We start from the raw sequence: 25,887 nt of genomic DNA, 5'->3' as shown, positions 1-25,887 counted from the left end.
GTGTCTATAGGGTCACACTGTGCGGTGTCCAGTATAGTGGCTATAGGGTCACACTGTGCGGTGTCCAGTATAGTGCCTATAGGGTCACACTGCGCAGTGTCCAGTGTAGAGGCTATAGGGTCACACTGTGCCCTGTCCAGTATAGAGGCTATAGGGTCACACTGTGCCCTGTCCAGTATAGAGGCTATAGGGTCACACTGTGCGGTGTCCAGTATAGTGCCTATAGGGTCACACTGTGCAGTGTCCAGTATAGAGGCTATAGGGTCACACCTTGCGGTGTCCAGTATAGAGGCTATAGGGTCACACTGTGCAGTGTCCAGTATAGCAGCTATAGGGTCACACTGTGCTGTGTCCAGTATAGCAGCTATAGGGTCACACTGTGCAGTGTCCAGTATAGCAGCTATAGGGTCACACTGTGCTGTGTCCAGTATAGAGGCTATAGGGTCACACTGTGCAGTGTCCAGTATAGTGCCTACAGGGTCACACTGTGCAGTGTCCAGTATAGTGCCTATAGGGTCACACTGTGCCATGTCCAGTATAGTGTCTATAGGGTCACACTGTGCGGTGTCCAGTATAGTGGCTATAGGGTCACACTGTGCAGTGTCCAGTATAGCAGCTATAGGCTCACACTGTGCTGTGTCCAGTGTAGAGGCTATAGGGTCACACTGTGCTGTGTCCAGTATAGAGGCTATAGGGTCACACTGTGCAGTGTCCAGTATAGTGCCTACAGGGTCACACTGTGCAGTGTCCAGTATAGTGCCTATAGGGTCACACTGTGCCATGTCCAGTATAGTGTCTATAGGGTCACACTGTGCGGTGTCCAGTATAGTGGCTATAGGGTCACACTGTGCGGTGTCCAGTATAGCAGCTATAGCTCACACGGTGCCCTGTCCAGTATAGTGCCTATAGGGTCGCACTGTGCGGTGTCCAGTATAGTGCCTATAGGGTCACACTGTGCGGTGTCCAGTATAGTAGCTATAGGGTCACACTGTGCGGTGTCCAGTATAGTGCCTATAGGGTCACACTATGCGGTGTCCAGTATAGAGGCTATAGGGTCACACTGTGCCCTGTCCAGTATAGTGGCTATCGGGTCACACTGTGCGGTGTCCAGTATAGTAGCTATAGGGTCACACTGTGCGGTGTCCAGTATAGTAGCTATAGGGTCACACTGTGCGGTGTCCAGTATAGTGGCTATAGGGTCACACTGTGCGGTGTCCAGTATAGGGGCTATAGGGTCACACTGTGCAGTGTCCAGTATAGTGGCTATAGGGTCACACTGTGCGGTGTCCAGTATAGTGGCTATAGGGTCACACTGTGCAGTGTCCAGTATAGGGGCTATAGGGTCACACTGTGCAGTGTCCGGTATAGTGGCTATAGGGTCACACTGTGCGGTGTCCAGTATAGGGGCTATAGGGTCACACTGTGCAGTGTCCAGTATAGTGGCTATAGGGTCACACTGTGCGGTGTCCAGTATAGTGGCTATAGGGTCACACTGCGCAGTGTCCAGTATAGTAGCTATAGGGTCACACTGTGCGGTGTCCAGTATAGTGGCTATAGGGTCACACTGTGCGGTGTCCAGTAAAGAGGCTATAGGGTCACACTGTGCCCTGTCCAGTATAGAGGCTATAGGGTCACACTGCGCAGTGTCCAGTATAGTGCCTATAGGGTCACACTGTGCGGTGTCCAGTATAGAGGCTATAGGGTCACACTGTGGTTACTCACATCTGTGAATCTGGTTTTCTCTTTCCCGGAGACATGAGGAAGAAACTCCTCCAGTTCTTGGTTCTCGGGTCCAGTGAAACTAAATAGAGCAGAAATAACCGGTTACTGGGGCCCAGTCCTGTGGGGCCCCTATAGGGGTATAGGAGCCCCCCAAACCCCCCCCCCCCCAGTGCAGATGACAAGAACCTGGGCTCCGGTGTCTCTGATCCCATCGCTCCATTGGATTTCTCACACAAGCGCATGTCCACCATCTCCGTCTGTGGAGGCTCCATGTCACTGCAAGAGACAGACAAGGTGAGAGGGGTGAGAGGGTGCAAGTGGGTGCAGGGGTGTGAGTGGGTGCAGGTGTGAGTGAGTGCAGGTATGTGTGGGGTGCAGGGTGTGAGTGGGTGCAGGGAGTAAGTGGGTGCAGGGAGTAAGTGGGTGCAGGGAGTAAGTGGGTGCAGGGTGTAAGTGGGTGCAGGGGTGTGTGTGGGTGCAGGGGTGTGAGTGGGTGCAGGGGTGTGAGTGGGTGCAGGGTGTGAGTGGGTGCAGGGTGTAAGTTGGTGCAAGGTGTAAGTGGGTGCAGGGGTGTGAGTGGGTGCAGGGTGTGAGTGGGTGCAGGGTGTGAGTGGGTGCAGGGTGTGAGTGGGTGCAGGGTGTGAGTGGGTGCAGGGTGTAAGTGGGTGCAGGGTGTAAGTGGGTGCAGGGGTGTCTGTGGGTGCAGGGGTGTGGGTGGGTGCAGGGGTGTGAGTGGGTGCAGGGGTGTGAGTGGGTGCAGGGTGTGAGTGGGTGCAGGGTGTGAGTGGGTGCAGGGTGTAAGTGGGTGCAGGGTGTGAGTGGGTGCAGGGGTGTGAGTGGGTGCAGGGTGTGAGTGGGTGCAGGGTGTGAGTGGGTGCAGGGTGTAAGTGGGTGCAGGGTGTAAGTGGGTGCAGGGTGTAAGTGGGTGCAGGGTGTAAGTGGGTGCAGGGGTGTGAGTGGGTGCAGGGTGTGAGTGGGTGCAGGGTGTGAGTGGGTGCAGGGAGTAAGTGGGTGCAGGGTGTAAGTGGATGCAGGGTGTGAGTGGGTGCAGGGGTGTGAGTGGGTGCAGGGGTGTGAGTGGGTGCAGGGGTGTGAGTGGGTGCAGGGGTGTGAGTGGGTGCAGGGGTGTGAGTGGGTGCAGGGTGTGAGTGGGTGCAGGGTGTGAGTGGGTGCAGGGTGTGAGTGGGTGCAGGGTGTAAGTGGGTGCAGGGTGTAAGTGGGTGCAGGGTGTGAGTGGTTGCAGGGTGTGAGTGGGTGCAGGTGTGAGTGGGTGCAGGTGTGAGTGGGTGCAGGGTGTAAGTGGGTGCAGGGGTGTGAGTGGGTGCAGGGTGTGAGTGGGTGCAGGGAGTAAGTGGGTGCAGGGTGTAAGTGGGTGCAGGGTGTAAGTGGATGCAGGGTGTAAGTGGGTGCAGGGGTGTGAGTGGGTGCAGGGGTGTGAGTGGGTGCAGGGGTGTGAGTGGGTGCAGGGGTGTGAGTGGGTGCAGGGGTGTGAGTGGGTGCAGGGTGTGAGTGGGTGCAGGGTGTGAGTGGGTGCAGGTATGTGTGGGGTGCAGGTATGTGTGGGGTGCAGTGTGTGAGTGGGTGCAAGGTGGTGTGAGTGGGTGCGGGGGTGTGAGTGGGTGCAGGAATGTGAGTGGGTGCAGGGGTGTGAGTGGGTGCAGGGGTGTGAGTGGGTGCAAGGGTGTGAGTGGGTGCAGGGGTGTGAGTGGGTGCAGGGGTGTGAGTGGGTGCAGAGTATGAGTGGGTGCAGGGTGTGAGTGGGTGCAGGGTGTGAGTGGGTGCAGGGGTGTGAGTGGGTGCAGGGTTTGAGTGGGTGCAGGGTGTGAGTGGGTGCAGGGGTGTGAGTGGGTGCAGGGTGTGAGTGGGTGCAGGGGTGTGTGTGGGTGCAGGGTGTGTGTGGGGTGCAGGGTGTGAGTGGGTGCAGGGGTGTGTGTGGGTGCAGGGGTGTGTGTGGGTGCAGGGTGTGAGTGGGTGCAGGGTGTGAGTGGGTGCACGGTGTGAGTGGGTGCAGGGGTGTGTGTGGGTGCAGGGGTGTGTGTGGGTGCAGGGTGTGTGTGGGTGCAGGGTGTGTGTGGGTGCAGGGTGTGTGTGGGTGCAGGGTGTGAGTGGGTGCAGGGTGTGAGTGGGTGCAGGGTGTGAGTGGGTGCACGGTGTGAGTGGGTGCAGGGGTGTGTGTGGGTGCAGGGTGTGTGTGGGTGCAGGGTGTGAGTGGGTGCAGGTATGTGTGGGGTACAGGGTGTGAGTGGGTGCAGGGTGTGTGTGGGTGCAGGGTGTGAGTGGGTGCAGGGTGTGAGTGGGTGCACGGTGTGAGTGGGTGCAGGGGTGTGTGTGGGTGCAGGGGTGTGTGTGGGTGAAGGGTGTGAGTGGGTGCAGGTATGTGTGGGGTACAGGGTGTGAGTGGGTGCAGGGTGTGAGTGGGTGCAGGGTGTGAGTGGGTGCAGGGTGTGAGTGGGTGCAGGGTGTGAGTGGGTGCAGGGTGTGAGTGGGTGCAGGGGTGTGTGTGGGTGCAGGGTGTGTGTGGGGTGCAGGGTGTGAGTGGGTGCAGGGGTGTGTGTGGGTGCAGGGGTGTGTGTGGGTGCAGGGTGTGAGTGGGTGCAGGGTGTGAGTGGGTGCAGGGTGTGAGTGGGTGCAGGGGTGTGTGTGGGTGCAGGGGTGTGTGTGGGTGCAGGGTGTGTGTGGGTGCAGGGTGTGAGTGGGTGCAGGGTGTGAGTTGGTGCAGGGTGTTAGTGGGTGCAGGGTGTGAGTGGGTGCAGGGGTGTGTGTGCAGGGTGTGTGTGGGGTGCAGGGTGTGAGTGGGTGCAGGGTGTGAGTGGGTGCAGGGTGTGAGTGGGTGCACGGTGTGAGTGGGTGCAGGGGTGTGAGTGGGTGCAGGGGTGTGTGTGGGTGCAGGGGTGTGTGTGGGTGCAGGGTGTGTGTGGGTGCAGGGTGTGAGTGGGTGCAGGGTGTGAGTGGGTGCAGGGTGTGAGTGGGTGCACGGTGTGAGTGGGTGCACGGTGTGAGTGGGTGCAGGGGTGTGTGTGGGTGCAGGGGTGTGTGTTGGTGCAGGGTGTGAGTGGGTGCAGGGGTGTGAGTGGGTGCAGGGGTGTGAGTGGGTGCAGGGGTGTGAGTGGGTGCAGGGGTGTGAGTGGGTGCAGGGTGTGAGTGGGTGCAGGGTGTGAGTGGGTGCAGGGTGTGAGTGGGTGCAGGTATGTGTGGGGTACAGGGTGTGAGTGGGTGCAGGGTGTGTGTGGGTGCAGGGTGTGAGTGGGTGCAGGGTGTGAGTGGGTGCAGGGGTGTGAGTGGGTGCAGGGGTGTGAGTGGGTGCAGGGTGTGAGTGGGTGCAGGGGTGTGAGTGGGTGCAGGGGTGTGAGTGGGTGCAGGGGTGTGAGTGGGTGCAGGGTGTGAGTGGGTGCAGGGTGTGAGTGGGTGCAGGGTGTGAGGCGCTGGCACCTATGTGTGCGCTCCATCTCCTCCGGTCAATTCCTGCTCCCTGAAAACAAACAAGATAAGGAGGGTGGAGAGGAGCGAGCGCCGGCCTCCCCACACATCCTGCATGTAGCATCTCTATTCACAATCCCATGATGCCCCTGGTGAGCGCCGGCCTCCCCACACATCCTGCATGTAGCATCTCTATGCACAATCCCATGATGCCCCTGGCGAGCGCCGGCCTCCCCACACATCCTGCATGTAGCATCTCTATGCACAATCCCATGATGCCCCTGGTGAGCGCCGGCCTCCCCACACATCCTGCATGTAGCATCTCTATGCACAATCCCATGATGCCCCTGGCGAGCGCCGGCCTCCCCACACATCCTGCATGTAGCATCTCTATGCACAATCCCATGATGCCCCTGGCGAGCGCCGGCCTCCCCACACATCCTGCATGTAGCATCTCTATGCACAATCCCATGATGCCCCTGGTGAGCGCCGGCCTCCCCACACATCCTGCATGTAGCATCTCTATGCACAATCCCATGATGCCCCTGGCGAGCGCCGGCCTCCCCACACATCCTGCATGTAGCATCTCTATGCACAATCCCATGATGTCCCTGGCGAGCGCCGGCCTCCCCACACATCCTGCATGTAGCATCTCTATGCACAATCCCATGATGTCCCTGGCGAGCGCCGGCCTCCCCACACATCCTGCATGTAGCATCTCTATGCACAATCCCATGATGCCCCTGGTGAGCGCCGGCCTCCCCACATATCCTGCATGTAGCATCTCTATGCACAATCCCATGATGCCCCTGGCGAGCGCCGGCCTCCCCACACATCCTGCATGTAGCATCTCTATGCACAATCCCATGATGCCCCTGGCGAGCGCCGGCCTTCCCACACATCCTGCATGGAGCATCTCTATGCACAATCCCATGATGCCCCTGGCGAGCGCCGGCCTCCCCACACATCCTGCATGTAGCATCTCTATTCACAATCCCATGATGCCCCTGGTGAGCGCCGGCCTCCCCACATATCCTGCATGTAGCATCTCTATGCACAATCCCATGATGCCCCTGGCGAGCGCCGGCCTCCCCACACATCCTGCATGTAGCATCTCTATGCACAATCCCATGATGCCCCTGGCGAGCGCCGGCCTCCCCACACATCCTGCATGTAGCATCTCTATGCACAATCCCATGATGCCCCTGGTGAGCGCCGGCCTCCCCACACATCCTGCATGTAGCATCTCTATGCACAATCCCATGATGCCCCTGGCGAGCGCCGGCCTCCCCACACATCCTGCATGTAGCATCTCTATGCACAATCCCATGATGTCCCTGGCGAGCGCCGGCCTCCCCACACATCCTGCATGTAGCATCTCTATGCACAATCCCATGATGCCCCTGGTGAGCGCCGGCCTCCCCACATATCCTGCATGTAGCATCTCTATGCACAATCCCATGATGCCCCTGGTGAGCGCCGGCCTCCCCACTTATCCTGCATGTAGCATCTCTATGCACAATCCCATGATGCCCCTGGCGAGCGCCGGCCTCCCCACACATCCTGCATGTAGCATCTCTATGCACAATCCCATGATGCCCCTGGTGAGCGCCGGCCTCCCCACATATCCTGCATGTAGCATCTCTATGCACAATCCCATGATGCCCCTGGCGAGCGCCGGCCTCCCCACACATCCTGCATGTAGCATCTCTATGCACAATCCCATGATGCCCCTGGAGAGCGCCGGCCTTCCCACACATCCTGCATGGAGCATCTCTATGCACAATCCCATGATGCCCCTGGCGAGCGCCGGCCTCCCCACACATCCTGCATGTAGCATCTCTATGCACAATCCCATGATGCCCCTGGTGAGCGCCGGCCTCCCCACACATCCTGCATGTAGCATCTCTATGCACAATCCCATGATGCCCCTGGCGAGCGCCGGCCTCCCCACACATCCTGCATGTAGCATCTCTATTCACAATCCCATGATGCCCCTGGCGAGCGCCGGACTCCCCACACATCCTGCATGGAGCATCTCTATGCACAATCCCATGATGCCCCTGGTGAGCGCCGGCCTCCCCACACATCCTGCATGTAGCATCTCTATTCACAATCCCATGATGCCCCTGGCGAGTGCCGGCCTCCCCACACATCCTGCATGTAGCATCTCTATGCACAATCCCATGATGCCCCTGGCGAGTGCCGGCCTCCCCACACATCCTGCATGTAGCATCTCTATGCACAATCCCATGATGCCCCTGGCGAGCGCCGGCCTCCCCACACATCCTGCATGTAGCATCTCTATGCACAATCCCATGATGCCCCTGGTGAGCGCCGGCCTCCCCACACATCCTGCATGTAGCATCTCTATGCACAATCCCATGATGCCCCTGGCGAGCGCTGGCCTCCATACACATCCTGCATGTAGCATCTCTATGCACAATCCCATGATGCCCCTGGCGAGCGCCGGCCTCCCCACACATCCTGCATGTAGCATCTCTATGCACAATCCCATGATGCCCCTGGTGAGCGCCGGCCTCCCCACACATCCTGCATGTAGCATCTCTATGCACAATCCCATGATGCCCCTGGCGAGCCCCGGCCTACCCACACATCCTGCATGGAGCATCTCTATTCCTAATCCCATGATGCCCCTGGCGAGCGCCGGCCTCCCCACACATCCTGCATGTAGCATCTCTATGCACAATCCCATGATGTCCCTGGCGAGCGCCGGCCTCCCCACACATCCTGCATGTAGCATCTCTATGCACAATCCCATGATGCCCCTGGCGAGCGCCGGCCTCCCCACACATCCTGCATGTAGCATCTCTATGCACAATCCCATGATGTCCCTGGCGAGCGCCGGCCTCCCCACACATCCTGCATGTAGCATCTCTATGCACAATCCCATGATGCCCCTGGCGAGTGCCGGCCTCCCCACACATCCTGCATGTAGCATCTCTATTCACAATCCCATGATGCCCCTGGTGAGCGCCGGCCTCCCCACACATCCTGCATGTAGCATCTCTATTCACAATCCCATGATGCCCCTGGCGAGCCCCGGCCCCCCCACACATCCTGCATGTAGCATCTCTATTCACAATCCCATGATGCCCCTGGTGAGCGCCGGCCTCCCCACACATCCTGCATGTAGCATCTCTATGCACAATCCCATGATGCCCCTGGCGAGCCCCGGCCCCCCCACACATCCTGCATGTAGCATCTCTATGCACAATCCCATGATGCCCCTGGCAACAATCACCAGCGCTAAGCCTACTAACTAGAAGCAATGATAGTGTCTCTACTTACCTCCCCTTGTGGCTCCTGTGTGACCCCCCTCCCCCATTACCCCCCCCCCCCCGGGTGGCCTCAGGCCCCGCCCATAGCTCCTCCCATTTCTATCCGGGGCTACTGTGACTGGTAGAATTACACAGAGGACAATGGGGATCCCTGTCATGGAGACACCGATGCCTCCCGCTGCAACACTGTAACAAAATACAGATACCATGTATTATTTATGTGTATAGCACCAACACAAGCCGGAGCGCTGCACAGAGAGGCACGTCCCCCCCTGCTGTAACCTCACCATCAGCAAGCTCCACGCACCAGAGCTCATATATACTGCCCAGTAGTCATAGATACTGCCCGGGGCTCACACATATAGTGCCCGGGGCTCACACATATAGTGCCCGGGACTCACACATATACTGCCCGGGGCTCACACATATACTGCCCGGGACTCACACATATAGTGCCCGGGGCTCACACACATAGTGCCCGGGGCTCACACATATACTGCCCGGGGCTCACACATATACTGCCCGGGGCTCACACATATACTGCCCGGGGCTCACACATATAGTGCCCGGGGCTCACACATATACTGCCCGGGGCTCACACATATAGTGCCCGGGGCTCACACATATAGTGCCCGGGGCTCACACATATAGTGCCCGGGACTCACACATATACTGCCCGGGGCTCACACATATACTGCCCGGGGCTCACACATATAGTGCCCGGGGCTCACACATATACTGCCCGGGGCTCACACATATACTGCCCGGGGCTCACACATATAGTGCCCGGGGCTCACACATATACTGCCCGGGGCTCACACATATAGTGCCCGGGGCTCACACATATAGTGCCCGGGGCTCACACATATAGTGCCCGGGGCTCACACATATACTGCCCGGGGCTCACACATATACTGCCCGGGGCTCACACATATAGTGCCCGGGACTCACACATATACTGCCCGGGACTCACACATATAGTGCCCGGGGCTCACACATATAGTGCCCGGGGCTCACACATATAGTGCCCGGGGCTCACACATATACTGCCCGGGGCTCACACATATACTGCCCGGGGCTCACACATATAGTGCCCGGGGCTCACACATATAGTGCCCGGGGCTCACACATATACTGCCCGGGGCTCACACATATAGTGCCCGGGACTCACACATATACTGCCCGGGGCTCACACATATAGTGCCCGGGGCTCACACATATAGTGCCCGGGACTCACACATATAGTGCCCGGGGCTCACACATATAGTGCCCGGGGCTCACACATATACTGCCCGGGGCTCACACATATACTGCCCGGGGCTCACATATATAGTGCCCGGGACTCACACATATACTGCCCGGGACTCACACGTATACTGCCCGGGGCTCACATATATACTGCCCGGGACTCACACATATACTGCCCGGGGCTCACACATATAGTGCCCGGGACTCACACATATACTGCCCGGGGCTCACACATATACTGCCCGGGGCTCACACATATACTGCCCGGGGCTCACACATATAGTGCCCGGGGCTCACACATATACTGCCCGGGACTCACACATATAGTGCCCGGGACTCATATATACTGCCTGGGACTCACACATATAGTGCCCGGGGCTCACACATATAGTGCCCGGGGCTCACACATATAGTGCCCGGGACTCATATATACTGCCTGGGACTCACACATATAGTGCCCGGGGCTCACACATATACTGCCCGGGGCTCACACATATAGTGCCCGGAACTCACACATATACTGCCCGGGGCTCACACATATAGTGCCCGGAACTCACACATATAGTGCCCGGGACTCACACATATACTGCCCGGGGCTCACACATATAGTGCCCGGGGCTCACACATATAGTGCCCGGGGCTCACACATATACTGCCCGGGGCTCACACATATACTGCCCGGGGCTCACACATATACTGCCCGGAACTCACACATATAGTGCCCGGGACTCACACATATAGTGCCCGGGACTCACACATATACTGCCCGGGACTCACACATATACTGCCCGGGGCTCACACATATACTGCCCGGGGCTCACACATATACTGCCCGGGGCTCACACATATAGTGCCCGGGGCTCACACATATACTGCCCGGGGCTCACACATATACTGCCCGGGGCTCACACATATAGTGCCCGGGGCTCACACATATAGTGCCCGGGACTTACACATATAGTGCCCGGGGCTCACACATATAGTGCCCGGGACTCACACATATACTGCCCGGGGCTCACACATATAGTGCCCGGGGCTCACACATATAGTGCCCGGGACTCACACATATAGTGCCCGGGGCTCACACATATAGTGCCCGGGGCTCACACATATACTGCCCGGGGCTCACACATATAGTGCCCGGGGCTCACACATATAGTGCCCGGGGCTCACACATATAGTGCCCGGGGCTCACACATATACTGCCCGGGGCTCACACATATAGTGCCCGGGACTCACACATATACTGCCCGGGACTCACACATATACTGCCCGGGGCTCACATATATAGTGCCCGGGACTCACACATATACTGCCCGGGACTCACACGTATACTGCCCGGGGCTCACACATATACTGCCAGGGGCTCACACATATAGTGCCCGGGGCTCACACATATAGTGCCCGGGACTCACACATATAGAGCCCGGGGCTCACACATATAGTGCCCGGGGCTCACACATATAGTGCCCGGGACTCACACATATACTGCCCGGGGCTCACACATATAGTGCCCGGGGCTCACACATATAGTGCCCGGGGCTCACACATATAGTGCCCGGGGCTCACACATATAGTGCCCGGGGCTCACACATATAGTGCCCGGGGCTCACACATATACTGCCCGGGGCTCACACATATAGTGCCCGGGGCTCACACATATAGTGCCCGGGGCTCACACATATACTGCCCGGGGCTCACACATATACTGCCCGGGGCTCACACATATACTGCCCGGGGCTCACACATATACTGCCCGGGACTCACACATATACTGCCCGGGGCTCACACATATAGTGCCCGGGACTCACACATATAGTGCCCGGGACTCACACATATACTGCCCGGGACTCACACGTATACTGCCCGGGGCTCACACATATACTGCCCGGGGCTCACACATATAGTGCCCGGGGCTCACACATATACTGCCCGGGGCTCACACATATAGTGCCCGGGGCTCACACATATAGTGCCCGGGGCTCACACATATAGTGCCCGGGGCTCACACATATAGTGCCCGGGGCTCACACATATAGTGCCCGGGACTCACACATATAGTGCCCGGGACTCACACATATACTGCCCGGGGCTCACACATATACTGCCCGGGACTCACACATATACTGCCCGGGGCTCACACATATAGTGCCCGGGACTCACACGTATACTGCCCGGGACTCACACATATACTGCCCGGGGCTCACACATATAGTGCCCGGGACTCACACATATAGTGCCCGGGGCTCACACATATAGTGCCCGGGGCTCACACATATACTGCCCGGGGCTCACACATATACTGCCCGGGGCTCACACATATACTGCCCGGGGCTCACACATATAGTGCCCGGGGCTCACACATATAGTGCCCGGGACTCACACATATAGTGCCCGGGACTCACACATATAGTGCCCGGGGCTCACACATATACTGCCCGGGGCTCACACATATAGTGCCCGGGACTCACACATATACTGCCCGGGGCTCACACATATAGTGCCCGGGACTCACACATATACTGCCCGGGGCTCACACATATAGTGCCCGGGGCTCACACATATACTGCCCGGGGCTCACACATATAGTGCCCGCGACTCACACACATAGTGCCCGGGACTCACACATCTACTGCCCGGGACTCACACGTATACTGCCCGGGGCTCACACATATACTGCCCGGGGCTCACATATATAGTGCCCGGGGCTCACACATATAGTGCCCGGGGCTCACACATATAGTGCCCGGGACTCACACATATAGTGCCCGGGACTCACACATATAGTGCCCGGGGCTCACACATATAGTGCCCGGGACTCACACATATACTGCCCGGGACTCACACATATAGTGCCCGGGGCTCACACATATACTGCCCGGGACTCACACATATAGTGCCCGGGGCTCACACATATAGTGCCCGGGACTCACACATATAGTGCCCGGGGCTCACACATATAGTGCCCGGGACTCACACATATACTGCCCGGGGCTCACACATATACTGCCCGGGGCTCACACATATAGTGCCCGGGGCTCACACATATACTGCCCGGGGCTCACACATATAGTGCCCGCGACTCACACATATAGTGCCCGGGACTCACACATATAGTGCCCGGGGCTCACACATATAGTGCCCGGGGCTCACACATATAGTGCCCGGGGCTCACACATATAGTGCCCGGGGCTCATACATATAGTGCCCGGGACTCACACATATACTGCCCGGGGCTCACACATATAGTGCCCGGGGCTCACACACATAGTGCCCGGGGCTCACACACATAGTGCCCGGGGCTCATACACATAGTGCCCGGGGCTCACACACATAGTGCCCGGGGCTCACACATATAGTGCCCGGGACTCACACATACTGGTCCAACGTCATATATACTGCCCCAGAGCTCCTACATACTGCCCATAGTTCATATATACTGGTCCGGAGTCATATAGTCTGCCCCGGGGCTCCTATATACTGCCCAGAGTTCATATATAGTGCCCATGACTCATATATACTGCCCCAGACAAATCTGGTAACAGGTATGGCAGGAATAAGGTGTCGCTCTTCCCACAATTCGCTGTTTGTCCGTATTTCAGTAATTTTCCACAAAGTGCAAATGAAATGTCAGCGAGGGCAGAAGCCGCCGGGTGATGGGCGTCACAGATATCGATCGGCGCTGCTGGCGTCTGCCCCCACATGACTGATGGCGCAACCACAAGGGCCTGCCAGAACCAGCTACTGCTCCCTGGTGTCAGCCCTCGCCGGCCCTTTAAGAATCCTCCTCACAGATTTACTATTAGAAGCTTTACAGACAAAAGAACATAAAGCGGGTGCGAGGTGGTGCCCGACGAGGTGCCCGGCCCCAGCACCCACACTCCACCCCTGGGGCCCCCATATCTACCATGTTCTCTACCATCTTGATAGTTTGTTACAATGTATCAGTGCAGGAAACATGTATCAGTTCATAGTCCAAGCATTTGTCTAGACTAGGCACAACTGTAACAAACCTTCAGCTGTAAGAAATACAGGGAATATTAGTAGTCGATGACAGCAAGCAGAGATGCAGCAGAGGATCATACTGCAGCGTTCTGAGCTATTTGGAGCAGTCGTGACCCTCTGCTGGGGTAACAGGGAGCTCAGCCATGTTATACTTATAGGCAGAGACATATGACACCTCCAGGACACATCCGGAGCCCCCCCCCCCCCGCCCCCTCCGCTATTAACCCCCTCCTGCCTGTGCCGGAGCACTGACCCCATTCTGTATTTATAGGAAGGAATGGTCTCAGGGAACATCCACCCCCTGATGACGCAAGGACCCGAAGCACAGCGTTTATATCCTGATATATGGATCCAGGATTCCCATTTCCAAAATAGGGAACATCAACATTTAGATCTGGAACCTGCAGCACCAAGAGAGTTGTATCCGTGGATACAGAGCATGCACCCCAATACTGAGTGGTCATATCCCTGTATACAGAGCATGCACCCCAATACTGAGTGGTCATATCCCTGTATACAGAGCATGTACCCCAATACTGAGGGGACAGGGCCGTATCCCTGTATACAGAGCATGCACCCCAATACTGAGGGGACGGGGTCGTATCCCTGTATACAAAGCATGTACCCCAATACTGAGGGGACAGGGCCGTATCCCTGTATACAGAGCATGCACCCCAATACTGAGGGGACAGGGCCGTATCCCTGTATACAGAGCATGTACCCCAATACTGAGGGGACAGGGCCGTATCCCTGTATACAGAGCATGCACCCCAATACTGAGTGGTCATATCCCTGTATACAGAGCATGCACCCCAATACTGAGGGGACAGGGCCGTATCCCTGTATACAGAGCATGTACCCCAATACTGAGGGGACGGGGACATATCCCTGTATACAGAGCATGTACCCCAATACGGAGGGGACAGGGCCTTATCCCTATATACAGAGCATGCACCCCAATACTGAGTGGTCATTTCCCTGTATACAGAGCATGTACCCCAATACTGAGGGGACAGGGCCGTATCCCTGTATACAGAGCATGCAGCCCAATACTGAGGGGACAGGGCCGTATCCCTGTATACAGAGCATGTACCCCAATACTGAGGGGACGGGGACATATCCCTGTATACAGAGCATGCACCCCAATACTGAGGGGACGGGGCCGTATCCCTGTATACAGAGCATGTACCCCAATACTGAGGGGACAGGGCCGTATCCCTGTATACAGAGCATGTACCCCAATACTGAGGGGACAGGGCCGTATCCCTGTATACAGAGCATGCACCCCAATACTGAGGGGACGGGGCCGTATCCCTTTATACAGAGTATGTACCCCAATACTGAGGGGACAGGGACGTATCCCTGTATACAGAGCATGTACCCCAATACTGAGGGGACGGGGCTGTATCCCTGTATACAGAGCATGTACCCCAATACTGAGGGGACAGGGCCTTATCCCTATATACAGAGCATGCACCCCAATACTGAGTGGTCATTTCCCTGTATACAGAGCATGTACCCCAATACTGAGGGGACAGGGACGTATCCCTGTATACAGAGCATGCACCCCAATACTGAGGGGACGAGGACGTATCCCTGTATACAGAGCATGTACCCCAATACTGCGGGGACAGGGACGTATCCCTGTATACAGAGCATGCACCCCAATACTGAGGGGACGAGGACGTATCCCTGTATACAGAGCATGTACCCCCATACTGAGGGGACGGGGTCGTATCCCTGTATACAAAGCATGTACCCCCATACTGAGGGGTCACATCCCTGTATACAGAGCATGCACCCCAATACTGAGGGGTCGGGTTCATGATGACGCGTCCTGCACTGGAAGCACTAGACAGGGAGACATCACAGAGACTGAACAAGCAGGGAATGCTGGGAAATGTCAGCTCCGAATTCCCCACATTCTCCCACACATGAGGATCCTGCAGAGGGTTCCAGGAAAATGACCTCTGACCTCCTGACCACAAAGAATCTAATTATATCATGTCCCGCCTCTCTCACCTCAAATAGTGGACACGACCCCTGTGACCGGCGGCTCGGAGTCACGGGGTCACCGGGGGGCGACACTCCTGCGCCAGCTGTCATGTGTACAGAGACCTTCACCCCATCTCCCGTATACGGAATATTCCTCACCGCACCCCAAAACACAGGAGGTCAGGCGCCCGACAGGAGGAGGATCCCCGGATTATTGTCAGGTCCCGCGCTGCGCTCTGGGTGCGGTTTTTTTCACGGTTTCCTGCGTTTTTGGCTGCCGTGAATCCGTTTTTCTTAGTTTCTGTAAGAAGATTTATTAACACTTTCACAGATGCTTAAACTTCCACAAATGAGGAAAAAACGGATTCAAACCGGCCAAACGCAGGGAAACATGGGAAAAGGACGGAAACGTGAAAAAGGGTCATGTGACCGCACCTGCGCGTTACTGGCGATAATCTGCACCTGACGCTAATTTCCTGTTTTTAGACAAATGCGATGGAACCGGCATGAACTTCCCTCTCGTCTCCGGCGGCGGTAAAGCGTGCGTTTTGAAAACGCAATGTTGACAGCAATGTAATGAGGCAAAGCTGCTCTCAGCTGCTGTGACGCGGTAACGCCACGTGAGCCTCCGGCCGCAGGGCGTCCACATGAAGGGGAGACCCATGAGCCACAGCGAGAGAAGTCGCTCCAAGTCCGGGATTTCTAGAATCTTCATCTGTTCTGCAATGTTAGAGCTGAAATCTCCCAGCATTCCCTGGGAGGTGGTGCGCCATACACTGTGCAGTGGTCACGCTGGGTACTACAGCTAAGCCCCCAGGAGCTGCAGTGTAAAGCACAGGGGATGTACTCTATGCTGCGGCCGGCACGCCAGGGGTTAACCTTTATGTGAATTCCTCTGCAGTCCTAATAACCGTCCCTCCAACTGCAGCAATGGAAAACTACTTTAACAAGAAGATAAGACGCCTCCTGCCCCACTGCCAGGAGTCACATATAGAGCAGCACGGATGTCTGACACATAACAGGGAGGCCGGAGGGGGACAGAGGAGTCTGGAGGAGGAGGACAGAGGAGTCTGGAGGAGGAGGAGGACAGAGGAGTCTGGAGGAGGAGGAGGACAGAGGAGTTTGGAGGAGGAGGAGGACAGAGGAGTCTGGAGGAGGAGGACAGAGGAGTCTGGAGGAGGAGGACAGAGGAGTCTGGAGGAGGAGGACAGAGGAGTCTGGAGGAGGAGGACAGAGGATTCTGGAGGAGGAGGAGGACAGAGGAGTCTGGAGGAGGAGGAGGACAGAGGAGTCTGGAGGAGGAGATGGACAGAGGAGTCTGGAGGAGGAGGACAGAGGAGTCTGGAGGAGCAGGACAGAGGAGTCTGGGGGATGACAGAGGGGTCTGGGGGAGGACAGAGGGGTCTGGGGGAGGACAGAGGGGTCTGGTGGAAGAGGAGGACAGAGGGGTCTGGGGGAAGAGGAGGACAGAGGGGTCTGGGGGAAGAGGAAGACAGAGGGGTCTGGGGGAAGAAGAGGAGGACAGAGGGGTCTGGGGGAAGAAGAGGAGGACAGAGGGGTCTGGGGGAAGAGGAGAAGGAGAGAGGGGTCTGGGGGAAGAAGAGGAGGACAGAGGGGTCTGGGGGAAGAAGAGGAGGACATAGGGGTCTGGGGGAAGAAGAGGAGGACAGAGGGGTCTTGGGGAAGAAGAGGAGGACAGAGGGGTCTGGGGGAAGAAGAGGAGGACAGAGGGGTCTGGGGGAAGAGGAGAAGGAGAGAGGGGTCTGGGGGAAGAAGAGGAGGACAGAGGGGTCTGGGGGAAGAAGAGGAGGACATAGGGGTCTGGGGGAAGAAGAGGAGGACAGAGGGGTCTGGGGGAAGAGGAGAAGGAGAGAGGGGTCTGGGGGAAGAAGAGGAGGACAGAGGGGTCTGGGGGAAGAAGAGGAGGACAGAGGGGTCTGGGGGAAGAAAAGGAGGACAGAGGAGTCTGGAGGAGGAGGACAGAGGAGTCTGGAGGAGGAGGACAGAGGGGTCTGGGGGAAGAAGAGGAGGATAGAGGGATCTGGGGGAAGAAGAGGAGGACAGAGGGGTCTGGGGGAAGAGGAGGAAGACAGAGGGGTCTGGGGGAAGAAGAGGAGGACAGAGGGGTCGGGGGAAGAAGAGGAGGACAGAGGGGTCTGGGGGAAGAAGAGGAGGACAGAGGGGTCTGGGGGAAGAGGAGGAAGACAGAGGGGTCTGGGGGAAGAAGAGGAGGACAGAGGGGTCTGGGGGAAGAAGAAAAGGACAGAGGGGTCTGGGGGAAGAAGAGGAGGACAGAGGGGTCTGGGGGAAGAAGAGGAGGACAGAGGGGTCTGGGGGAAGAAGAGGAGGACAGAGGGGTCTGGGGGAAGAAGAGGAGGACAGAGGGGCCTGGGGAAAGAAGAGGGCAGAGGAGTCTGGGGGAAGAAGAGGAGGACAGAGGAGTCTGAGGGAAGAAGAGGAGGACAGAGGGGTCTGGGGGAAGAAGAGGAGGACAGAGGGGTCTGGGGGAAGAAGAGGAGGACAGAGGGGTCTGGGGGAAGAAGAGGAGGACAGAGGGGTCTGGGGGAAGAAGAGGAGGACAGAGGGGTCTGGGGGAAGAAGAGGAGGACAGAGGGGTCTGGGGGAAGAGGAGGACAAAGGAGTCTGGGGGAAGAAGAGAAGGACAGAGGGGTCTGGGGGAAGAAGAGGAGGACAGAGGGTTCTGGGAGAAGAAGAGGAGGACAGAGGAGTCTGGGGGAAGAAGAGGAGGACAGAGGGGTCTGGGGGAAGAAGAGGAGGACAGAGGGATCTGGGGGAAGAAGAGGAGGACAGAGGGGTCTGGGGGAAGAAGAGGAGGACAGAGGGGTCTGGGGGAAGAAGAGGAGGACAGAGGGTTCTGGGAGAAGAAGAGGAGGACAGAGGAGTCTGGGGGAAGAAGAGGAGGACAGAGGGGTCTGGGGGAAGAAGAGGAGGACAGAGGGATCTGGGGGAAGAAGAGGAGGACAGAGGGGTCTGGGGGAAGAAGAGGAGGACAGAGGGGTCTGGGGGAAGAAGAGGAGGACAGAGGGGTCTGGGGGAAGAAGAGGAGGACAGAGGGGTTTGGGGGAAAAAGAGGAGGACAGAGGGGTCTGGGGGAAGAAGAGGAGGACAGAGGGGTCTGGGGGAAGAAGGGGAGGACAGAGGGGTCTGGGGGAAGAGGAGGAGGACAGAGGGGTCTGGGGGAAGAGGAGGAGGACAGAGGGGTTTGAGGGAAGAAGAGGAGGACAGAGGGGTCTGGGGGAAGAAGAGGAGGACAGAGGGGTCTGGGAGAAGAAGAGGAGGACAAAGGGGTCTGGGGGAAGAAGAGGAGGACAGAGGAGTCTGGGGGAAGAAGAGGAGGACAGAGGAGTCTGGGGGAAGAAGAGGAGGACAGAGGGGTCTGGGGGAAGAGGAGGAGGACAGAGGGGTCTGGGAGAAGAAGAGGAGGACAGAGGGGTCTGGGGGAATAAGAGGAGGACATAGGGGTCTGGGAGAAGAAGAGGAGGACAGAGGGGCTGGGGAAAGAAGAGGAGGACAGAGGGGTCTGGGAGAAGAAGAGGAGGACAGGGGGGTCTGAGGGAAGAGGAGGAGGACAGAGGAGTCAGGGGGAAGAAGAAGACAGAGGGGTCTGGGAGAAGAAGAGGAGGACAGAGGGGTCTGGGGGAAGAAGAGGAGGACAGAGGGGTCTGGGGGAAGAAGAGGAGGACAGAGGGGTCTAGGAGAAGAAGAGGAGGACAGAGGGGTCTGGGGGAAGAGGAGGAGGACAGAGGGGTCTGGGGGAAGAGGAGGAGGACAGAGGAGTCTGGGGGAAGAAGAGGAGGACAGAGGAGTCTGGGGGAAGAAGAGGAGGACAGAGGGATCTGGGGGAAGAAGAGGAGGACAGAGGGGTCTGGGGGAAGAAGAGGAGGACAGAGGGGTCTGGGGGAAGAAGAGGAGGACAGAGGGGTCTGGGGGAAGAGGAGGAGGGCAGAGGGGTCTGGGGGAAGAGGAGGAGGACAGAGGGGTCTGGGGAAAGAAGAGGAGGACAGAGGGGTCTGGGGGAAGAGGAGGAGGACAGAGGAGTCTGGGGGAAGAGGAGGACAGAGGGGTCTGGGGGAAGAAGAGGACAGAGGGGTCTGGGGGAAGAAGAGAAGGACAGAGGGGTCTGGGGGAAGAAGAGGAGGACAGAGGGTTCTGGGAGAAGAAGAGGAGGACAGAGGAGTCTGGGGGAAGAAGAGGAGGACAGAGGAGTCTGGGGGAAGAAGAGGAGGACAGAGGGATCTGGGGGAAGAAGAGGAGGACAGAGGGGTCTGGGGGAAGAAGAGGAGGACAGAGGGGTCTGGGGGAAGAAGAGGAGGACAGAGGGGTTTGGGGGAAGAAGAGGAGGACAGAGGGGTCTGGGGGAAGAAGAGGAGGACAGAGGGGTCTGGGGGAAGAAGAGGAGGACAGAGGGGTCTGGGGGAAGAGGAGGAGGACAGAGGGGTCTGAGGGAAGAAGAGGAGGACAGGGGGGTCTGGGGGAAGAGGAGGAGGACAGAGGGGTCTGAGGGAAGAGGAGGACAGAGGAGTCTGGGGGAAGAAGAGAAGGACAGAGGGGTCTGGGGGAAGACGAGGAGGACAGAGGGTTCTGGGAGAAGAAGAGGAGGACAGAGGAGTCTGGGGGAAGAAGAGGAGGACAGAGGGGTCTTGGGGAAGAAGAGGAGGACAGAGGGATCTGGGGGAAGAAGAGGAGGACAGAGGGGTCTGGGGGAAGAAGAGGAGGACAGAGGGGTCTGGGGGAAGAAGAGGAGGACAAAGGGGTCTGGGGGAAGAAGAGGAGGACAGAGGGGTCTGGGGGAAGAAGAGGAGGACAGAGGGGTCTGGGGGAAGAAGAGGAGGACAGAGGGGTCTGGGGGAAGAAGAGGAGGACAGAGGGGTCTGGGGGAAGAAGAGGAGGACAGAGGGGTCTGGGGGAAGAAGAGGAGGACAGAGGGGTCTGGGGGAAGAAGAGGAGGACAGAGGGGTCTGGGGGAAGAAGAGGAGGACAGAGGGGTCTGGGGGAAGAAGAGGAGGACAGAGGGATCTGAGGGAAGAGGAGGACAGAGGAGTCTGGGGGCAGAAGAGGAGGACAGAGGGGTCTGGGGGAAGAAGAGGAGGACAGAGGGGTCTGGGGGAAGAAGAGGAGGACAGAGGGGTCTGGGGGAAGAAGAGGAGGACAGAGGGGTCTGGGGGAAGAAGAGGAGGACAGAGGGGTCTGGGGGAAGAAGAGGAGGACAGAGGGGTCTGGGGGAAGAAGAGGAGGACAGAGGGGTCTGGGGGAAGAAGAGGACAGAGGGGTCTGGGGGAAGAAGAGGAGGACAGAGGGGTCTGGGGGAAGAAGAGGAGGACAGAGGGGTCTGGGGGAAGAGGAGGAGGACAGAGGGGTCTGGGGGAAGAAGAGGAGGACAGAGGGGTCTGGGGGAAGAGGAGGAGGACAGAGGGGTCTGGGGGAAGAGGAGGAGGACAGAGGGGTCTGGGGAAAGAAGAGGAGGACAGAGGGGTCTGGGGGAAGAGGAGGAGGACAGAGGAGTCTGGGGGAAGAGGAGGACAGAGGGGTCTGGGGGAAGAAGAGGACAGAGGGGTCTGGGGGAAGAAGAGAAGGACAGAGGGGTCTGGGGGAAGAAGAGGAGGACAGAGGGTTCTGGGAGAAGAAGAGGAGGACAGAGGAGTCTGGGGGAAGAAGAGGAGGACAGAGGGGTCTGGGGGAAGAAGAGGAGGACAGAGGGGTCTGGGGGAAGAAGAGGAGGACAGAGGGGTCTGGGGGAAGAAGAGGAGGACAGAGGGGTCTGGGGGAAGAAGAGGAGGACAGAGGGGTCTGGGGGAAGAAGAGGAGGACAGAGGGGTCTGGGGGAAGAAGAGGAGGACAGAGGGGTCTGAGGGAAGAGGAGGACAGAGGAGTCTGGGGGCAGAAGAGGAGGACAGAGGGGTCTGGGGGAAGAAGAGGAGGACAGAGGGGTCTGGGGGAAGAAGAGGAGGACAGAGGGGTCTGGGGGAAGAAGAGGAGGACAGAGGGGTCTGGGGGAAGAAGAGGAGGACAGAGGGGTCTGGGGGAAGAAGAGGAGGACAGAGGGGTCTGGGGGAAGAAGAGGAGGACAGAGGGGTCTGGGGGAAGAAGAGGAGGACAGAGGGGTCTGGGGGAAGAAGAGGAGGACAGAGGGGTCTGGGGGAAGAAGAGGACAGAGGGGTCTGGGGGAAGAGGAGGAGGACAGAGGGGTCTGGGGGAAGAGGAGGAGGACAGAGGGGTCTGGGGGAAGAGGAGGACAGAGGGGTCTGGGGAAAGAAGAGGAGGACAGAGGGGTCTGGGGGAAGAGGAGGAGGACAGAGGAGTCTGGGGGAAGAGGCGGACAGAGGGGTCTGGGGGAAGAAGAGGACAGAGGGGTCTGGGGGAAGAAGAGAAGGACAGAGGGGTCTGGGGGAAGAAGAGGAGGACAGAGGGTTCTGAGAGAAGAAGAGGAGGACAGAGGAGTCTGGGGGAAGAAGAGGAGGACAGAGGAGTCTGGGGGAAGAAGAGGAGGACAGAGGGATCTGGGGGAAGAAGAGGAGGACAGAGGGGTCTGGGGGAAGAAGAGGAGGAAAGAGGGGTCTGGGGGAAGAAGAGGAGGACAGAGGGGTTTGGGGGAAGAAGAGGAGGACAGAGGGGTCTGGGGGAAGAAGAGGAGGACAGAGGGGTCTGGGGGAAGAAGAGGAGGACAGAGGGGTCTGGGGGAAGAGGAGGAGGACAGAGGGGTCTGAGGGAAGAAGAGGAGGACAGAGGGGTCTGGGGGAAGAGGAGGAGGACAGAGGGGTCTGAGGGAAGAGGAGGACAGAGGAGTCTGGGGGAAGAAGAGAAGGACAGAGGGGTCTGGGGGAAGACGAGGAGGACAGAGGGTTCTGGGAGAAGAAGAGGAGGACAGAGGAGTCTGGGGGAAGAAGAGGAGGACAGAGGGGTCTGGGGGAAGAAGAGGAGGACAGAGGGATCTGGGGGAAGAAGAGGAGGACAGAGGGGTCTGGGGGAAGAAGAGGAGGACAGAGGGGTCTGGGGGAAGAAGAGGAGGACAAAGGGGTCTGGGGGAAGAAGAGGAGGACAGAGGGGTCTGGGGGAAGAAGAGGAGGACAGAGGGGTCTGGGGGAAGAAGAGGAGGACAGAGGGGTCTGGAGATAGAAGAGGAGGACAGAGGGGTCTGGGGGAAGAGGAGGAGGACAGAGGAGTCTGGGGGAAGAGGAGGACAGAGGGGTCTGGGGGAAGAAGAGGACAGAGGGGTCTGGGGGAAGAAGAGAAGGACAGAGGGGTCTGGGGGAAGAAGAGGAGGACAGAGGGTTCTGGGAGAAGAAGAGGAGGACAGAGGAGTCTGGGGGAAGAAGAGGAAGACAGAGGGGTCTGGGGGAAGAAGAGGAGGACAGAGGGGTCTGGGGGAAGAAGAGGAGGACAGAGGGGTCTGGGGGAAGAAGAGGAGGACAGAGGGGTCTGGGGGAAGAAGAGGAGGACAGAGGGGTCTGGGGGAAGAAGAGGAGGACAGAGGGGTCTGGGGGAAGAAGAGGAGGACAGAGGGGTCTGGGGGAAGAAGAGGAGGACAGAGGGGTCTGGGGGAAGAAGAGGAGGACAGAGGGGTCTGGGGGAAGAAGAGGAGGACAGAGGGGTCTGGGGGAAGAAGAGGAGGACAGAGGGGTCTGGGGGAAGAAGAGGAGGACAGAGGGGTCTGGGGGAAGAAGAGGAGGACAGAGGGGTCTGAGGGAAGAGGAGGACAGAGGAGTCTGGGGGCAGAAGAGGAGGACAGAGGGGTCTGGGGGAAGAAGAGGAGGACAGAGGGGTCTGGGGGAAGAAGAGGAGGACAGAGGGGTCTGGGGGAAGAAGAGGAGGACAGAGGGGTCTGGGGGAAGAAGAGGAGGACAGAGGGGTCTGGGGGAAGAAGAGGAGGACAGAGGGGTCTGGGGGAAGAAGAGGAGGACAGAGGGGTCTGGGGGAAGAAGAGGAGGACAGAGGGGTCTGGGGGAAGAAGAGGACAGAGGGGTCTGGGGGAAGAGGAGGAGGACAGAGGGGTCTGGGGGAAGAGGAGGAGGACAGAGGGGTCTGGGGGAAGAGGAGGACAGAGGGGTCTGGGGAAAGAAGAGGAGGACAGAGGGGTCTGGGGGAAGAGGAGGAGGACAGAGGAGTCTGGGGGAAGAGGCGGACAGAGGGGTCTGGGGGAAGAAGAGGACAGAGGGGTCTGGGGGAAGAAGAGAAGGACAGAGGGGTCTGGGGGAAGAAGAGGAGGACAGAGGGTTCTGAGAGAAGAAGAGGAGGACAGAGGAGTCTGGGGGAAGAAGAGGAGGACAGAGGAGTCTGGGGGAAGAAGAGGAGGACAGAGGGATCTGGGGGAAGAAGAGGAGGACAGAGGGGTCTGGGGGAAGAAGAGGAGGACAGAGGGGTCTGGGGGAAGAAGAGGAGGACAGAGGGGTTTGGGGGAAGAAGAGGAGGACAGAGGGGTCTGGGGGAAGAAGAGGAGGACAGAGGGGTCTGGGGGAAGAAGAGGAGGACAGAGGGGTCTGGGGGAAGAGGAGGAGGACAGAGGGGTCTGAGGGAAGAAGAGGAGGACAGAGGGGTCTGGGGGAAGAGGAGGAGGACAGAGGGGTCTGAGGGAAGAGGAGGACAGAGGAGTCTGGGGGAAGAAGAGAAGGACAGAGGGGTCTGGGGGAAGACGAGGAGGACAGAGGGTTCTGGGAGAAGAAGAGGAGGACAGAGGAGTCTGGGGGAAGAAGAGGAGGACAGAGGGGTCTGGGGGAAGAAGAGGAGGACAGAGGGATCTGGGGGAAGAAGAGGAGGACAGAGGGGTCTGGGGGAAGAAGAGGAGGACAGAGGGGTCTGGGGGAAGAAGAGGAGGACAAAGGGGTCTGGGGGAAGAAGAGGAGGACAGAGGGGTCTGGGGGAAGAAGAGGAGGACAGAGGGGTCTGGGGGAAGAAGAGGAGGACAGAGGGGTCTGGAGATAGAAGAGGAGGACAGAGGGGTCTGGGGGAAGAGGAGGAGGACAGAGGAGTCTGGGGGAAGAGGAGGACAGAGGGGTCTGGGGGAAGAAGAGGACAGAGGGGTCTGGGGGAAGAAGAGAAGGACAGAGGGGTCTGGGGGAAGAAGAGGAGGACAGAGGGTTCTGGGAGAAGAAGAGGAGGACAGAGGAGTCTGGGGGAAGAAGAGGAAGACAGAGGGGTCTGGGGGAAGAAGAGGAGGACAGAGGGGTCTGGGGGAAGAAGAGGAGGACAGAGGGGTCTGGGGGAAGAAGAGGAGGACAGAGGGGTCTGGGGGAAGAAGAGGAGGACAGAGGGGTCTGGGGGAAGAAGAGGAGGACAGAGGGGTCTGGGGGAAGAAGAGGAGGACAGAGGGGTCTGAGGGAAGAGGAGGACAGAGGAGTCTGGGGGCAGAAGAGGAGGACAGAGGGGTCTGGGGGAAGAAGAGGAGGACAGAGGGGTCTGGGGGAAGAAGAGGAGGACAGAGGGGTCTGGGGGAAGAAGAGGAGGACAGAGGGGTCTGGGGGAAGAAGAGGACAGAGGGGTCTGGGGAAAGAAGAGGAGGACAGAGGGGTCTGGGGGAAGAGGAGGAGGACAGAGGGGTCTGGGGGAAGAGGAGGACAGAGGGGTCTGGGGAAAGAAGAGGAGGACAGAGGGGTCTGGGGGAAGAGGAGGAGGACAGAGGAGTCTGGGGGAAGAGGCGGACAGAGGGGTCTGGGGGAAGAAGAGGACAGAGGGGTCTGGGGGAAGAAGAGAAGGACAGAGGGGTCTGGGGGAAGAAGAGGAGGACAGAGGGTTCTGAGAGAAGAAGAGGAGGACAGAGGAGTCTGGGGGAAGAAGAGGAGGACAGAGGGATCTGGGGGAAGAAGAGGAGGACAGAGGGGTCTGGGGGAAGAAGAGGAGGACAGAGGGGTCTGGGGGAAGAAGAGGAGGACAGAGGGGTTTGGGGGAAGAAGAGGAGGACAGAGGGGTCTGGGGGAAGAAGAGGAGGACAGAGGGGTCTGGGGGAAGAAGAGGAGGACAGAGGGGTCTGGGGGAAGAGGAGGAGGACAGAGGGGTCTGAGGGAAGAAGAGGAGGACAGAGGGGTCTGGGGGAAGAGGAGGAGGACAGAGGGGTCTGAGGGAAGAGGAGGACAGAGGAGTCTGGGGGAAGAAGAGAAGGACAGAGGGGTCTGGGGGAAGACGAGGAGGACAGAGGGTTCTGGGAGAAGAAGAGGAGGACAGAGGAGTCTGGGGGAAGAAGAGGAGG

The 25,887-nt window shown here is 58.6% G+C and overlaps 1 protein-coding gene across 4 annotated transcripts in view; it reads right to left on the bottom strand.

Annotated features, from left to right (window-relative positions):
• LOC140103705 (sodium-coupled neutral amino acid transporter 3-like) overlaps window positions 1–25,887 on the bottom strand; it is a 105,278-nt gene that overhangs the window by 39,712 nt on the left and 39,679 nt on the right. For 2 of the 4 annotated variants that reach the window (XR_011850164.1, XM_072126898.1), the window contains exons 2-4: window positions 5,152–5,191; window positions 1,909–1,998; window positions 1,723–1,801 (exon numbers count right to left, since the gene is read on the bottom strand). Coding sequence is in view for 3 of the 4 variants with exons in the window: in XM_072126898.1 (XP_071982999.1) it covers window positions 1,723–1,801; window positions 1,909–1,998; window positions 5,152–5,168 (186 nt within the window). In the remaining variant the exon portion in view is untranslated. The remainder of the gene's footprint in view (window positions 1–1,722; window positions 1,802–1,908; window positions 1,999–5,151; window positions 5,192–25,887) is intronic. The other 2 variants (XM_072126900.1, XM_072126899.1) reach the window with 1 other exon arrangement.

The sequence above is a fragment of the Engystomops pustulosus genome, chromosome 10 (genome assembly GCF_040894005.1).
Source record: "Engystomops pustulosus chromosome 10, aEngPut4.maternal, whole genome shotgun sequence".
Taxonomy (NCBI): Eukaryota; Metazoa; Chordata; class Amphibia; order Anura; family Leptodactylidae; genus Engystomops; species Engystomops pustulosus.
Note: the sequence above shows the minus strand (reverse complement) of the source record. Positions and strands in the feature narration are given on the sequence as shown.